General features: G+C 55.2%; 1 protein-coding gene across 1 annotated transcript; it reads right to left on the reverse strand.

Moving 5' to 3' along the window:
• Window positions 1-634: 634 nt before the first annotated feature.
• Window positions 635-4727, reverse strand: LOC106695209. The gene is made up of 4 exons (XM_023747678.1): window positions 4585-4727; window positions 2555-3001; window positions 1639-1710; window positions 635-789 (listed from the first exon to the last, which is right to left on the reverse strand). Exons 1-4 carry the CDS (start codon window positions 4637-4639, stop codon window positions 635-637), a joined length of 729 nt encoding a protein of 242 aa, XP_023603446.1. The 5' UTR covers window positions 4640-4727.
• Window positions 4728-17738: the final 13011 nt, after the last annotated feature.

The raw sequence follows: 17738 nt of genomic DNA on the forward strand, positions 1-17738 counted from the left end.
GGAAACTCTCTTTACTTATACTTTTTCTAGTCCTTTGTCTCCCAAATTTGGAATGAGACTTCCGGGCCTTCTGAGAAAGAAGGCCTGCATGCTGGGAAGGGGCCATGACACCATATCTCAAGGCCTGGCCTGGTGTCAGCACTGACAACTCTGTCTGGGGCATAGTTAACGGCCTGTCTGGAATGAGTGTAGTCTTACTTTCCTTCTTATTTAAGCAAGCAAGTATTTACAGAAGCCAAAATAGCAGGGTTAAAATTTCAAACAGCAGTTTTTATATAAGATGGATGCTTCAGTGCGAGGCCTCGAGAGCAGCACCAGGGGGGCCTTTGCCCTCCCGGTGGGACCCAACTTGTGTCTCTCAGGCTGTGGCAAGAGCTCAAGAATCCTGCGTCCACCGAGCACAGGCTGCAGACTGAGCACATCATGTGCTTCAGAAAAGAGGCAACTGAGTGTGCGTGTTTCCCGATGAGACACACACACACTCACTGTGGCCGCGAGGGGCATCACTGATAACATGGGCCCCCATCGGCTATGCTCTCAGTCACGTGGGCATCATGTGCCCTTCATCATGGGAGACGCTGAGGACTAATGAGACGTCCTCTTCCTGGAAACATGGGGACCATGGCCTAGGCTCTCAGGTGCAGAAGAAGGGCCGGTTCCCCTTCCTGTGGGAGGTCACTGTGGTGTGGATGTGCAGGCGCATTGCAGGGAGGGCAGCTCCACCCCCAGGGCCCGGGTAGGAGCCTTGGGCACAAGCCAGGAGGGACAAGGGCAGGACGATGATGATGGCTGTGCAGATGGAAAGCACAGGCTGTACGAGGGAGGGGGCCGTGCAGGGAATCGGGGTGGCTCACAGGTGTCAGGAGTCAGATGAGCTGCAGTGGGGTCATAAGCCCCCAAACGTTCCATGCCCTAAGCCCTGAACTTCTCTTTCTTCTCTATGGGGACTTTGCAGCTGTGATAAAGGTACGGATTCTGAGTGGGGGCGACAACCCTGGATTTCCTGGGCCTGCTCTCTGCCATCCCACATGTGGGGGAGGAGGAGGCAGAGGTTTCACAGGAAGGAGGCGCAATGGCAGCTCCGTTGGGCCCTGGAGCCCATGCAGCCAGACAAGGACTGCATCCGCCTCCCAGCGGGAAGCCACCAGGAAGAGCTTCCCCCTGGACTTGCACAGCCAGCAGGGCCTCCGCACCCTGGGGTCTGGGCAGAGAGTGACAGACCGCAGCCTCCTGTCCTGGCCCCTGGGACAGACTCCCCTGACCACAGTGCAGGGCGGGCCTGGCCGCCGCCCCTGGAAAGGAGTCTGAGCTCTCAGGTGTGCGGCTGGCTGAGGGGGCCCCTCGGGGATGGAGGTGCGGGAGCCTGCGTGGCTCATGCAGGGCCTGGGGCTGGGGGGCCTATGCAGACGCGGGCCGGGCCCTGAGCCAATGTTCCCTCTGTGATCCGTGCCCTCTGGCTCCAGGTCACTGCCCATCGGGTCAGCCTGATTCACTGTTGTCACCACCCAAGGCCCCCTCATGATGCCTCCCACCCACGGCCAGAGACTGGGATAAAACAAGACAGGCGGGACGTGCAGGGCAAGTGATTTATTGAAGCAAGACGTTGAAACCTCTACATTTTCCAGGGAAGGTCAGGGCATCCTTGAAAGCAGGGGCCCTCGTAGGTGAGGTTTGTTGAATCTATTTGTTGCACATATTCCCGATAGCCGTCTGAAACAGACACAGAGAGAAAGGGCCGTCAGTCCCACTGCCCCTGGAGATGCCACGGGCACAGCGTGTGCTCACAACCAAGATGGGAAGAGGGCAGGCCAGTGGGAGACGGGCGGACAGGGTGCTGGTGGGGATTCAATGGTCCCCGTGCAGCCCCAGCAGCAGACACATCAGGGAAGAGCCATGGCCACAGCCGGATGTAGACACCGAGGAGCCCAGGAGTGGCCTCGGGTTTCTGATGGAGCAGGAGGGGGACAAGGGGGCAGAGAGCCCCGGATTTGCTTTCTCTGAGTCCCAGGTCCCAGGACGGGACTGTTCACTGGAGAGTGGACACGGGAGGAGGGCCAGGCGGGAGGGGCCACGGGAGGATCTGCCTGCGGAGATCTGCAACCCCGGCGGGACATGCAACCTGGTGGCGCGCTGACATGTCCACACTGAGGCCCTGCCCGTGGGGACTCCAGCTTAAAGCCCGACCTGGTTCAGGGGCGGAGGAGCTGAGACACACCCCCTCCCCCCAAGTCTGATTTCCTCAGAGACAGGGAGGCGGTCAGCTCCACCCTTGGCTGCAGAGGACAGACTGGGCGGGGCCCTGCCCTCTGGCCTGATGGCTGAGGAGGGAGAGGGGCAAGGGGACAGGGACTGGGCCTGGCTCTGCAAAAGCTGCCAGAGCCCCGCCTGCCTCCCTCCTCACAGGGCGGGGCCAGCTCCCTGCCTCCCCTGCCTCCCCCTGTGCACCCCCACCCCATGGCATTATTCCCCAGGGACAGTGCCTCCTGCCTCCAGTGAGGGACCTCGCCCTCCAAAACGCTCCCAGGCAGGGAGGCAGCAGTGTCTGGCCCTTCACGATCACCGCCTGGGCCCTGGCTGTCCCCCCTCAGGACACGTGGGGAAACCAGAGCCCAGGGAGGGGCCTGCAGAGGCTGTGCAGCCTGAGGCTGGCCCAGCGGGTGTCGGGTCACCATCCACCCTTGGCCACGGGCCCCTCTCTCAGAGGTGAGCAGAGGGACAGGTGCCCCCCGCCTGTGCCCCCCAGAGCAGCACCCTCCTCCCGCCTGGCCATGCAGCTGAGCAGCAGCCTCTATGCAGAAGGACAATGGAGTTACCACAACGTCGTAAATTTTGTGTCTGTCGCTAAAGGACATCCGATTTACACAATCCTTCACAGCCATCGTGGACGCGTAGGCGGGTTCAGGTGCCGGAAACGTCTTGAGGATGCGATAAAAAAGCGGTTTAATGTCCAACACGAAGCCTCTCACTTCGTTTTGAAGGGCTGGACAGGTTTTGGCATTTGCTGGAGGAGAAGAAAAAGAAACACATTGGATGTAGGAAAGTCACTTTCCCCACGGCTCCCTGACCTCAGACCTAGACAGGAACCCCAGGGGCTTATGGTCTCCTCCCATACTTGTGCCCAGGACAATGCATCTCCCCCAAGTCCTCACTGGCGCCAGGACACAGCGGAGCCCGGATGGAGCACAGGTGACCACCCCTGGTCAGTCTTCCCCTTTACCAAGTACACCCAGGCCTTCCCAGAGTCCCCTGCTTTGCCCCAGTCACGGTCCCTGGATTTCAAAGCCTCAGCTTTGCCCCTCAGTAGAGCCACCCCTGCCTTTGTCTGGTACTGGGGGAGGGAGCTGTTAGCCCTCAGTCTTTCCAGGGAAGGGTAGGGTCGGGTCCTGGCAGAGGGCCCAGGGGGAGACAGTAAATGCGGAGAGGAGAGAGGAACGCTACTAAGGGATGGAGGATGCCCTTGGAGGCTCAGTCTAACACTGGGATCATGTCATGGGACAGAGAGGGCTCAGGCTTAACCGAGGAAGTCTGTGAGTGTCACACCTGACGCTGAGGCCAGACCATGACTGGCCCTTTGGTTCCGCCCTGAGGACAGAAGCCCCTGGAGGGGGCGCAGGGACTGGGCTGACTTTCCACCCAGTGGGTTGTGCTGAGACCTTCAGGAACCACTTCCAGGTCTGGATTCTCCATCCCCACCCTCAGGCCTCTGCCAGCACCTGCAGCTGGGACTGTGCCCACCAGGCCCCGTGCCCACTAGGCCCCTCACACCTGGGAGACAGCCGAGGGTCAGGTCAGAGGTCATGTGGGGAGAGAGGAGCGGGTTCAGAAAGTCAGATGGAAGAGACTCAAAAGGACATGGCTCAGCCCCGAGAGCGTGAGGACATGCCCAGCATTGCTGGCCACTGGCCACATTCACCTGGAAAAGGGCAGTTGTGGCCCTAGCGCTCACACTGGCTCTACACGTCCTGGCTGGGCCCCTGGAGGAGGAGCGGGCCTGTCGGGCCCCTGAGCGCCTCTGGGTCTCAGAGCCACGTGGACACTGGCCACTCTGAGCCTCAGGCGGCACTGCTCCTCTTGAACGGAGCCCTCTCCTGCTGGAACATTCTCTGAGTCTGAACCTAGGAGTCCAAGAGTCTTGGGCTCACCTGGCACCTAAGAGACCCTGGTGAGGAGACGTCGGTGAGACCAGGGCGGCCTCGGACCACCTCCTCTCCGCCATCGCCCCAGCTTCTCTCCTGGGCGCTGGGATCCAGGGAGGAGAGGCCTGGGGAGATGCAGCCTGTATTCCAGGCCACAACGCTGCAGGGGCAGGACCCTGACTCACGAGAAGGTGACTCTGTCCTGGAGCTTCTGCGACACAGACCAGGCGGCAGTGGGGCCTCCCACGGGACCGCCCACATGGCTTGCGGGGGTTTCTGTAGAAGTTCCAGAGCCCCGGGATCGGATACCCCGAGTGCCGGGCTTTGGGGGCTGGTCCACAGGGCGAGGGAAAGGTTAATTCTGACCCCTCTCCATCCCCATGTAAGTCACCTGGACTGGAGAAGGGCCCTTCCCGGCTGATGGTGTCTGAGTGGACGTGACACTCACCGTCAGAGCAGCAAAGGGCCAGAGTGACCAGCAGCAGAGACAGGGCCAGCTTCATGGTTCCTGCGGCTGAGCGTTCAGCTGAGCAAACAGTGAGCGCTGAGGAGCTGGACTGAGCAGCCTGGGGAGCCCAGGGCTATTTGTACCCAGTGAGCCTCACTGGTCCTGCCACAGGGGATGGGGCAGGTCCCAAGGCCTGGCTTCCAGCCACCCTTCCTCACTGACGGCTGATGCCATCCATCAGCTTCACAGCCGGGCACTTGGTCAGAGCGGGAGTTGCTGGCACCAGGCACGGCTCCCTGGGCACCGCCTGAGGTGGGAGGGTCACAAGTGCACGCCCCATCGGTGGTGGGAGCCACTGGGGTTCAGCTCCTTCAGTGCGGACAGGGTCCGCTTTGCTCTTCCCTCAGCCCAGGGCCTGGCACAGAGAAGAGGGTCAGCACATGTTCCTGCGGGAGATGCGTGACCCTGAGTGAACCAGCCCTCAGTGTGGCTGGGCTGCACCCTCAGGGTAAAATGGTGCCCGCTGTGCCAGGGCTGCTTTGGGCAGTGGAGGGCGTAAGTCCGTGGTGTCCGCCTCCTCGGAGAAAACAGTGCCAAGAGGAGGACCACCCTCCCACTGCCACCTTCCTACTCGAGCGCCTGTGGAAAAGCCATGCACACAACTTCAGATCCATCAACGCTCAAGTGTCCTGGTGACGCTTTCACTTGTCGGTTCAGAGGTGGCCCCTGTGGTCATCGGGCCCCACAGGAGAAGCACCCACAGGGCTGGTCCCCCACCTGTGCCGACCGTGGGCCGCTGCTCTATGGGGCACTGGGAGGCCGCAGGACTCGGAGACAGGCTGTGGGAAGCAGGTGACAGGACAGCGGGCTTGAGACCACGCAGCACAGACAGGATTCTGTCAGGTGTCGGGCGGGGGGGACCTGTCAGACAGGAGGGAGGTACATGGCACTGACATTCTAGCTCAGCTGCTTGCATCTGGATTTCTGACTCAATCCGGTCCTCTCAGTGATGCCAACCTCGTTCCTCCACCTGCTCAGTCCTTTCTCCTCTTTCTCTGTTTAGAGAAGCTCACTGACCGACACCACGTGCTGGCAGGGGTGCGGGGCAGCAGTAACGCTTCCCCATTGCTGGAGGGGATGCACAGGAGCACGGCCACTTGCCAGGACAGCTGGGCAGTTCCTTGTGACCTCACCCAGCCCAACACCTGAGACCCTGGGGTCCTGGCAGCACCGGGCCTGGTGCTGACCCATGGAGGCTCCGTGTGTCCGGAAGGAAGGGGAGGTGGGACCTCTCTCTACTTTCTCTTTGTGTTTTAATCCCACCAGGGCCGTGAGAAGCACCCAGCGGGCGCCTCTGTACGTGCTGGACGGGCATTCAGGTGGCAGCTGGAGTGGGACCTGACCAGGAATTGAACTGGCAACCCATCGGCGCACAGAGTGACGCTCAGCCACTGAGATGCCCCGGCCAGGCTCTCGATACCTTCTGTCAAGTTTTCTGTGAACTAAAAGCTGCAGTGAAGTAAAGACTAGCAAACACAGAGGCTCTCAACTTGTTGAAAACATTCCCTTCACACCGGGGTGAAAGCATATAAAAAGCCATCAATAAGTTGGTCATAATCATGTATAATAAGGAGGTAATATGCAAATGGTTGTCATGCACTCACACCCTTGCGCCTTCGTGCTGGGGCCTAGGGACTTGAGGTCAGGCCTGGCTATTGAGGCCACACTCCCCCCTCCTAGCGGGACTTCATGGGGGACCAGAGGTGGGTCCCCACACCTGGCAGGGCTGGACGAGGGACCTGAACCTATGCCCCCCCAGCAGGGCTTGATGGCGGCCCGGAGGCTGTGCCCCCTCATCTGGCAGGGCTTGATAGAAGACCTGAGGCTGCACCCCACAACCGGCACCAGGCTGGGGGACCTGAGGCTGAGCCACCCGCCCTGCAGGGCTTGATGAGGGTGGGGCTGGCCAGGTCTTGGTCTCACGAAATTTGGAGGCAGGCGTGGGTGGGACTAGACTCCGGGTCCCGCAGCCTGCCCCAGACTCTGACAGGAGGGAGATTTTCATATACATTTTACTAATTTTCTTTCACCTCTGAAACTTCTATTATAGAGAAAGAGCAAATAGCAATATTAAAATATTCCCTTTAATTAATTCCCTTTTAATGTGCACGAATTTCATGCACCGGGCCACTAGTACGTAGATAATTAATCAACCATCAGAGAAATCTAAGATAATCTAGTGAGAAACGCAGTGAGAATAGATGAAAGTTGATGGTGTAGCTGAATTCACGACCAGCCCAGGGACAGCAATCCTTCCTGCAAACCTGTCACCGTGCACCTTACAGAAACAGTGGCCCCTTGGCGACAGGAACTGTAGCAGCAACAAAAACACACTGATGTCCACACACTTGAAGTAGGCAAACCCTGAAGCATGAAATCACCAACATTTCCTCAGAGAAGGGACGGGGGATCTAAGAACACCACGCACACACCTTTCACCCGAGGAAACATTAGCACATTTATTTCACAACTTATTCTCAGATTGTTGCAGTTTCAGTCCTGCCACCTCAGAACCCTAACCGGCAGCTTCACACATTGTTGAGAATCTGGAGGCCGTTGGGGTCTCTCTTTCAAATGTGGGACGTTTCCCTCAGTGGGTTGTGAGCAAGAGCCCATCTTCAGGGCCAGACTCCCGGGGTTCAAGCTCAGCTCTGGAGCTTCCCGCTGTGGGGTCCCCAGCAGGTGCTGACCCCTCTGCCTCAGTGTCCTCGTCTGGAAATAAGGGGACAGCACAGATGTGTGTTAGGACAAGTAGGTTCATCCAGGACAAATGCTCGGCGCAGTCCCTGGCAGCCAGTGTCAGCTGTTACAATTATGCACCAAAATGGAAAAATGTGAGTGACAGTCGAACAGAACAGACCGCCTCATCCCAAAGGCCAATATCCGGCGATCTCACTGACTCTGCCAGGGGAGTGTTGGTTACCCTCAGGGCTGATGGGCATCTGAATTTGGCTCTGGTTTTATTGGGATTTCTCTCTGGCACCACCAGCTGGTTACTTTTCAGTCACTTAATTGTCTGGTTAATGGTCACATCTAAACGAGGCTTATTGTGACTTTATAATCCTTCACAGGGTATTGGAGTCAGGGAACAGGAGGGGGCGGGTGGGGACAGGGATAATGTCCCGAGGCCCTCGGGTCTCTGCACTCCCGTCCTCAGCAGGAGGCGCTGGTCACGCGCGTCCCTTGGATCCCAGGGCCCCTCCAGTGCTCAGGCTCTAACTGGTCCCCAGGTGCCTGGTCTTGGAGGCGCCTCAGACATCACTTCGGGGTCGTGATGTCCCCATGGGCTTGTGCCGTCTACGTAGCCTCTGGAGACACCGGTGCCCATGGGCCCGTCCCCGTCACACTCAGCCTGTTCCCTGTTACACGACGGAGGCCCACACGTCATGTCAGACCTGCAGGCATTCACTCCACAGGTACAGCTCTCATGCCAACGAGCAGCGTCAGTGACGTGTGTAGAGCTCTATGACAGTGGCCTCCCTGGCCTCGCTTTGAATTAAATCAAGAACGACTCTTAGCCGTGGCTGACAACTCATTAAAAATAATTTTAATATTTTATTGATCTTAAGGAGAAAGAGAGAGAGAGAGGGAGAGAAGCATCCATGATAAGACAGAATCATTGATCTGCCTCCTGCACTTCCCCCAATGGGCATTGAGCCTGCAACCTGGGCCTGTGCCCTGACCGGGAATCAAATCGTGACCTCGGGGTTCATAGGTCAATGCCCAACCCCTGGCCAGACTGAAATAATGTTGAGTGATAGATCCCAAGGCTGTTTAGATCCATATTCTTAGGGTGCATGGAATTGAGTGACATGGCTCATTCTTCTCACATCCGCACAATCATGTGACAAGCATGTTTGCAGTTAGGCCCCTGAGGATGGAAGCCGTGACTACAATGGCCTCTGTGTGACCAATAAATGATACCCGCCATGGATAGAGAACATGGAAACCAACCCCCTTCAGCGCATTAGGAGACGCATTGATCAACAGCATTTCGCTTTGAGAAGAAGCATGTAAAACGAAAAGATCCCTGATGGTGCCCGGATCAGCCACGTGCCTCACCTGACCAACTCCACATGCCATGCTACTGCCTCTTCCCCTGTCCTTGTGCACTGAGCCCCGAGATCCAGGCCTCGAGGCTCCCGGGACACGTGTGAGGTGCTGCACATGCCTCCCCCTCCCACAGAGCGCCTGCCCCAGCCTCCTGCACCCAGCGATGCTCTGGCTTCTTGCTCTGTGCTCTGACCTGTAGAGGGGGGCCCATGCCATGGGCCGGGGGAGGGGGGCCTGGGCTTCAGAGATTGTTTCCTTCCTCTGGTCTCCGTCTCTTGCCAGAACTCAATCGTCCTGTGGGGCTCAGTGTCCTCTGTCCTTCCCACAGGTCAGCAATGAAACAAAGGGGCCCGGGCGGCCTGGCTCAGTGCTTGAGCATCAACCTATGAACTGGGTTGTCAGGGTTCCTGAGTCACGGGCTCCATCCCCAGTGTGGGGCGTGCAGGAGGCAGCCGATCAATCATTCTCATCATTGATATTTCTATCTCTCTCTCCCTCTCCCTGCCTCTCTGAAAGCAACAAAAGACATTTAAACAATAAAAACAAAAATGAAATCAAGGGAAATCAGAAGGGCCTGGCTGACTCCAGAATCTCCCATCCATCTCCCACTGTGTGCTCTGCGCTCCTTGTGCGCTTCACGTGCTGGTGTCCTCGTCCAGCTGTCCTGTCAGACACACCTGGGGCTCCAGGCACCGTCACCCATGCGCACATGGACCTCCTCCACCTCCACCTGCAAGGGGCCTCCCGCACACAGCCCTGCATGTGCTGCCCGGGTGCTGCCCCTGCCTCCCGCACAGCAGGGGTGTGCTCCTCACTCCGCTTGCCTCAGGGATACGATGTTTGACTTTGAACTTGGAAACAGCATCACCGTGACAGAAGCGTTGCAGTGACCGACAAGGTAGTCACACACCTGTGAGCATTCACCCGGATCCACCAGGACCCGTGGGCTCCTGGCCCCAGTGGGCAGACTCTTTGGGGGATTCAGATCAAAAAGACTAAAGCCAAGAATCTCACCATAGGAGACAAATTACCCAACAGATATTCGTCATCTGACGCATCCCATCACCACCACGTAGCCCGCCCCAGTCCCTGAGCTCTGGGAAGGTCACACACACCCAGGGGCCACTGGGGAAGGAGCAAATCACAGAGAAGCACCCCAACGAGGCCTGGCACCTCCATGTAGCCATGCCCTCCAGGCTCCATGCAGAGGGGGCTCTGCACGGCCAACCTTGTCCTGGGACCCACCCAGGGACCCTCCTCCCCCAGCAGAAGCTCTGAAGCCTCAAGGACTCTCCTCCATCCTCACTCCCTTCCAGCAGGAGCCGGGCTCCCAGGCCCAGGTGAGGCTCGGTGGTTAGTGTCACGGGCGCTGCACCTGGGAACTGATGGGACATGAAGCAATGGCAGGGTAGGGCGGCCTCCCAGCCCGGAGGGCCACTTCCTCACCCTCTTCCTCACCATCCCCTGCCCCCTGTAGGCCTGCTGGTCCCTCCTGTAAACAGGAAACTTGAGGACAACTCATCACCCCACAAAGGCCCCCCCACTCAGGGAGCTCTGAGTCCTCTGTCCTCACTGCTGCCCTCAGGACGGTGCACAGAAGCACACGGTCCCGTCTTCAGGGCAGGGAGGAGGGCAGGTGCCTTCTGGCCGCACCAGCAGGTGGGACAACGTGGTGGTGAATTTAGGGAGAACATTCCAGGCAGGAGCCCAATCACCTGAGGGTGGTGAGCTGGACAAGGACATTGGTGAGCTGATCCCACTGCAGGGCCCTCTGTTCATTCCGCTAAAGGGGTTGGTTTGTCACCTTGTGGGCAGCAAACTCCCGGGGAATGACCCTCGGCCGCCAGCTGACTGGAAGGGAGGAGCCTGGAGGGGACCTCACTCCTGCTCGCTCTACAGCAGTTTCCCCAGCGCATGCTGGGCCCTCACTCCCCAGGGTTATGTCTCAGCAGGTGCCCCACCTGCTCTCCATCCGCGTGGACACACCTCTGACCAGGTGTTGCCACTCTCTTTTCCCACCACACTGGGGACTGTACTGCTTTGTTCTTCAATATCACGTTGTGGATTTGAAGGCCACTTGGTGGTTTAGTGTTTAATATTTGGTGGGTTTTGTGGGGGATTTCAAAGGAGGACGGGCAGGCCTGAACCTCAGGTCCAGTGTGTGCTGTGGACTCAGCCCAGGTGATGTGGATTCCCATGGGGTCGGGGGCTTTGACCTATGGCGGCCGATGGAAGTGCATTTATGGGGTGTTTCTAAGGAAACATCACTCCAACTCTCCTTTGGACATTGTTTCTGTCCTGACGGCCTTGGTCTCCGACACTGGATGATAGTGACAGAGAGGAGGGGCCTTGGTAGTAGGGAGATCGTTTCCGTGTCGCTTAAGGGGGACAGCGAGCCCGGCTCCCCGGGTCCAGCGTGGAACCTGTCTCTGCAGCCACTACTGTGGGGGCCCTTATGCCTTCCTGGGGCAGCAGGGAGGGGGCAGGGGAACGCTCAGCAACATCAGGATTTGGGTTGCGGGTCCCCCTTTCCACCTGGGGCTCATGTGGACTGAGTCAGCTGGAGAGAGGCAGTTAACTTGTCTGAGTGTCAGCACCTGGAGGCTATTCTGTCTTTACAAGAAAATAACAGGAATTAAACGATCGCATCTGTACAAGACCCCGCACCGGGTCTCGGTCAGATGATCCCCTGACAGGAGCCGTCCATGCAGACCCTGACCTTCCTCTCAGAGAAGGCACTTCTGAGTCACCTTCCTCCCTCCCGGCTCCTCCTCCATGGCCTCCTCCTTTGCTTCCACACCACCAGGCTGGTCACCTGCTGCCCCTCCAGGCCTGTGCCCTCCACCCTCACGCCTTCCCTGGGCTCAGCGGCATCTGTGTCTCAAGCTTCCGGGGCCCCTGGTGGCCTCAGTTTCTCGTCTGCTGCTCTGTGGGTGTGACATCGGAAGACACAGCCATTAAGTCCGCTGGGCAGGGCTATGGAAAGGCCTCTTTTGTCGAGAAGAGAAGAGCTGGCCCTGGCCGGGTTGGCTCAGTGGATAGAGCATCAGCCTGGGGACCGAAGGGTCCTGGGTTCAATTCTGGTCAAGGGCATGCACCTTCGTTGGAGGCTTCTCCCTGGCCTGGGACCTGGTTGGGGCGCGTGCAGGAGGCAACCAATGGATGTGTTTCTCTCACATCGATGTTTCTCTCTGTCTTTCCCTCTCTCCTCCACTCTCTCTAAAAATCAATGGAATAATATCCTTGGGTGAGAATTAAAAATAAAGGAGAGAACAGCTGGCCCGTCGTTTTGAAGGAGTTCAAATCCAAGTGAAACTGTGATTTGGAGTCACTGGCCTTTGCATCCAGAGAAGAAGCCTACAGGCGCCGCCTAGTGTTGGGTGGTAGACTGAACGTGTTCAGGGAGAGCCCAGGTTCTGCATGAAACGGCGCCCCCTGGTGGGCAGGACTCACAGTTGCGCTCAGTGTAAGGAAACTCAGGCTGTTCCCTGCTGGGTGCCAATCCCCCTGGGGACCTGAGTGGCCACTCCTTACCCAACGATCCATGTGAGAGGTCCGACATCTGGGAAATTAGAACCCACAAAGGACATAAGTGAGACTAATGGGATCGTAAATACTTGAATTAATAATCCATGAGCAAATGCCAAAGTTATGAGCCATCCCGCACCCGGTAAAGAAGCCCCACAAACTCCCACTTCTGCCAATGACAGTACAGCTTGTGTGAGACCAACACGTCCCCCAAGAACAAGCAGAGAATCTACATGAAATGCGAAGTCAGCTGCCTGACGGAGTTGGTGCGCCCCAAGGCGGTATGGACTTGAGGGTCAAGATTCTAGGCAAAGGGCAGCTACAGAGACGGGGGCGCACCACTCGGCACCTCTCCCCTTCGGGCACCTCCAGGTCCCAGGAAGACGAGGCGCAGGATGTTGAGAAGCCAAACAGCGGGAGGCGAGAAAAGCCATTTCGAAGGCAGAGGTAGCAGTGGCTGTTTCCACTGAGCGGATTTACATCACACGTGTGATGAGTTAAAAGTGTAGGGAGATCAGCCCTGACACCTGATGAGCCATCACGTACTGGCGGCTCCTTGAAGATCCATGGATTCTACACCCTTTGGCGTTTGCTCTTGACCGTGTCTTAGAACAGACCTGCTTCCTCTGCAGCAGATGCAGCCAAGCTTTTCAGTCCCACATTTCCTCATGGAACAGCTGTGCTGGGCCTGGCCCCTGTGGCTCCGTTGGCTGGAGCATCGTCCTCTCCGTCTCTACAGGTGCCCAAGGGAACTTCAGAATTGAGTTCCAAGCCGCTCAGACAAGATAATCACCTGGTATCTGGGTCGTTGGCAAACATTTAGAGGTCAGGGCTGGGCTCCCTTCTCATGCCTGCTCTTCTCTCCCTCCTAGACCTTCTGGTGGGACGTTGGCAACATGGAAGCCCAGAGGGAGCAGATACCATGGCTCCTGCCCCAGCAGAGTTTACCGGGCATCCACTGCTGCTCAGCAGACGAAGCTGCCCACAACCCAGACGGAGGCAGGAAGCAGCTGTGCCTCAGCGACCTGAGTGAGACAGGGAAAGCCTGGTGAGGCAGGTAACCAGCTGGGGCCTGACAGGCAGTGGCAGGTAGGCGAGGGGATGGGCTACAGTTAGGGGTGGGCTTGGCACGCATGGATGGGTCCTGTGGACGCAAGAGAGCCTAGATTAGGGGTGGGGAACCTTTCCTTCTGCCAAGGGCCATTTGGATACTTAGGACATCACTGGTGGGCCATACAAAACTATCAACTTTAAAATTAACCTGCTAACTTTGATCAAACATTTCATTAACTGGCCTCTAATGCCTTGGCAGGGCGACCAAATGATTTCTCGGCCTTATACAGCGTGGGTCCGGACGTTCCCCACTCCTTGCTGAACCTGTTTCTTTCACCTTCACTCTGACCAGGTGGTGATCATTACCAACTCGATTCCTGGAACGTGGTCGGTTATTTGCACCATAGCACTAATGCGGAGGGGAAATGCTGTATAACAGTGACTTTTAAAGAGCAAAATATTTTACATTTGATCATTCTTTTTCTGCTATAGTTCCTACTTTTTTGCCACGTGTAAGAAATCTGTGCCAAACAAAGACACTACAATTCTGTCCTGTTTTCTTCCAGGAGGTTTATGTTTTTAGATTTTATATTTAGTCCTATGGTACATCATGAGTTAAATCTGATATACTGGTGGGGCTGGAGGTGTTTTAATATATCCAGTTGTTCCAACACAATCTGTTGAAACGTATCCTTCCCGCACTGGATTGCTTATCCACCTTTGTGAAAAGCCAAGTGACCATATAGACATAGTTCTGTTTCTGGACTCTATGGATCCTCAGATCTATTTTTCATCTTTTCATCAATACCATACTGTCCTGACTACTGTAGCTTTGTGATATGTTTTGCAATTATGCAGTATTGTCCCTCCAAATTTGTTCTCATTTTTCAAAATTGTTTTGGCTATTGTAGGTCCTTTGCAATTAAATATAAATTGTGAAACCAGATTTTTCATAAACTTTCCAAAATAAAACAAGCCTATTTGGACTTTGGTGGAGATTGCATTGCACTAAATCCATTAATCAATTTGGAGGAAGCTGACATCTTAAGAATATTGTTTCCTATCCATGAACACTATGTGTATCCCATGAAGGTCTTCATGAATTTCTCAGCTATATTTCATTAGTTTTACTGTACAGGTATTTGATGTCTTTTATTAAGTGTATTCCTAAGATGTTGATCATTTTAGACATTATTGTACATTGCACTTCCTTAATTTCAAGTTCTGATTGTTCAAGAATATAGAATACTCGAGTCCCGGTGCCTGAAAATTCATGCACTCGGGGGTCCCTCAGCACGGCCTGCACCCTCTCACTATCCGGGACCCCTCTGGTAGGGTCCCTAGGCCTGGCCTGAGATCAGGGCCTATTGGGGCTTTCCTTCCCCCAGCTGCAGGCAGCTGGCTCCACCCCAACCGCTGCCAGTGCTTGCCATCTGTGCGGCACGGCCTCCCCTCAGCTGCCACCTGTGGCCTCCCTCTGCAGGTAACAGGCTGGGGTGCAATGGCTTGGCTGGCCTGGGCCTCCCTCTTTCTTTGCTGGGGGGTGAGGCCAGCCCTGCGAGGGGTTGTCTGCCTACCTGATCTCCCCTAACCGCTGGCCTGCCTACCTGGTCACCCCTAACCACTCTGCCTGCCTACCTGGTCACCCCTAACCACTCTGCCTGCCTGCCTCATCCCACCTAACCACTGGCCTGCCTACCTGATCGCCCCCAACAACTTGCTTGCCTCCCTGATCACCGCTAACTGCTGGACTACCTACCTGATCATCCCTAACCACTCTGCCTGCCTGCCTCATTGCCCCTAACTGCTTGATTGGGGGTGGGGCCAGCCCGTGATGGGCTATGATGGTCTGGTCTCTGGCTGTTGCAGTCATGATGCCTCTGGCCTTTTATTCGATAGGATCATTAATTTTTGTATATTTATCTTATATCCTGCAACCATGCTAAACTCACTTAACCCTCTGGTAGACACTCTCAGATTTTCTACAAGTCATCTCTGAAAATAGTTTTACACTTGATCTTAGCCAAAAGGCCATGAAGCGATTCTTCATTTATGGTGCCTTTTCCTTTTTGCTCCACTGCACTGGCTAGAACCTCCTACAAAATGCTCAGAAGCAACCCTAGCTGGTTTGGCTCAGTGGATAGAGCATCAGCCTGTGGACTGAAAGGTCCCGGGTTCAATTCCGGTCAAGGACATGTACCTGGGTTGCGGGCACATCCCCAGTAGGGGGTGTGCAGGAGGCAGCTGATCGATGTTTCTCTCTCATCAATGATTCTAAATCTCTATTCCTTCCCCTTCCTCTCTGTAAAAAATCAATAAAATATATTTTTTAAAAAATGTTCAGAAGCAATGGTACTGGACATCCTTGCACTGAGCTTATTGGGAGGAATGCACCATGATGTTTGGTAGAGGGTTTTTTTTAGTGAGTTCTATCAAACCAAGGAAACTCCCTCTAATTATAATTTGCCTAGAACTTTTATCATAAATTACTGAGTTGTCAAAGCCACCTTCAGCATCTATTAATCACGTGGTTTTCCTCATGTATTGATATGGTAAATTGTATCAGTTGACTTTCAAGTGTTCAATCTATCTTATGGAGATAAACTTATTTGATTAACATGTATTATCCCTTTTCATGATTTTGACTTGCTGGCAACTTGTTTAAAATTGTTATGTTGATGTGCATGAAGAATAATTGTCTGGTTTTCCTTACAATATCTTTGTCTGGTTTAGGAATCCCAACAATACTGCTCGGCCTCATGGATGGAGTGGGAAGGTATTCTTTCCTCTTCAATTTCCTGGGAGAGGTAGTGTAGAATTGGTATTCTTTCTTTCTTGAATAAATGGTAACATTTACCACTGAAATGATTTAGCCTAGTATTCTCTGTGAGATTTTAAACTACAAATTTCATAAATAGGGCTATTTAGGTTTTTTCTTTCTTCCTGAGTGAACTATGATATTTTGTATCTTCCAAGGAATTTGTGCTCATTTCATCTACATTTAAATGTATTGCCATCATTGTTCCTAATATTTGTAGAGTCTGTAGTGGTTTTACCTCCATCATTCTTGGCATTGGTCATTTCTTTCTCTTTATCCTGTTCAGTCTAGACAGGTGTGTGAATTGTTTTTGAGCTTCTCAAAGAACCAGCTTTGGTTTAAATGTTTCTATGACATTTTCCCAGTGTCATTGATTTCTGCTTTACCTTTGTTATTTCCCTTCTTCTGCTTATACTTTTACTAGAGGCCCGGTCACAAATTCATGCACAGGTGGATCCTCCCGGGGGAAGGGAATGCTGGAGGTTCATGGGCCTGTCCTGCCCCTGATCGGGGTGTGGATGGCCGATCCATGGCGGGTCAGGCAGTGGGGGTTGGGTATAAGGACCCCACAGACACTGACTCTGCCGGCACCTTGACCTTGGAGTTCCCAGTCTCAATAAATGTTTGCTTCAGCCACCTGGTCTATGCACCTCCTTAGGCAGCCTGAGCGCACTAGGACAGTATGTACAGTCTGTATCCACTCAGAACTCAGTGTTTATCATGCTTAGACGTGTAAAAATATAGAGTTTTCATCTAAGGTACCATTTACCTTCAACTCAGCGACTTTCACAACGCAGGGCCTTCAGGGCTCCATCACAATGTCCACACCAACTGCGAAGGGACAGACGCCTCTGCAAATGGCCAGGGTCAAGCAGGAGGAAAGGGCACTTCCCAAAGGCCTCAGAGCCCCAGGGCTGCAAGGCCCAGGAGTTCTCACTATAGAACTGTGTGCATGTCAGTGTGTGTGCGTGCATATGTGTGTCTGCATGTGAGTGTGTGTGCATGTGTGTGTGTGTTCAGGTGTGTGCGTGCGCACGTGTGCGTGTGTATGTGTGTGTGTGTGTGTGTGTGTTTGTGTGTGTGTTGGGTAAGCTATAAGCTGTGGGTGTGGGGAAAGGGTCCTTTGCCTGGGCCTAGTGTTGTCAGGCCCTGTGGGAGTGGTGTTTTGGAGAAGTGGGAGGGCGTTCAGGACAGGAGGCAGCTCTGCTTTGCCTGAGTCCCCTCTCTCACTGCTCTGCTCCCTCCCCGCACCTCGGGTCAGGGACAGAGAGCACCCAGAGGGGAGCCCGGCCCTCGGGAGAGGGTGCATTGTGGACGTGAGGACTTGGGTGGGTCCTGGAGCCTGAACACCTGTGCTCAGCCCAGAGGGTCCTGGGGATGACGGTGGGGGGGGGGCAGAAAGGACACCATCCCAGGGACAGGGTCCTGTTGGGCTTGGAATGCTCAGGGGCAGTGCGCCCTGCAGATCCCGCATCTCATCCACGAGTTCTGTACAGAACGCCCCTGTCCCCGCTGTGAGAAGCGCAGTGTGAGTGGCGTGTCCTAAGCTCCCCATTTGGGTCAGTAACCAAAGAGAGCCTTGGTGTTGCAGGTGCTTTATTGAAATGAACATGTGGGGAAGGTTTCAACAATTGTCTTGCAG

This window comes from Myotis lucifugus, unplaced genomic scaffold (assembly GCF_000147115.1).
Source record: "Myotis lucifugus unplaced genomic scaffold, Myoluc2.0 scaffold_948, whole genome shotgun sequence".
NCBI classification, from domain to species: domain Eukaryota; kingdom Metazoa; phylum Chordata; class Mammalia; order Chiroptera; family Vespertilionidae; genus Myotis; species Myotis lucifugus.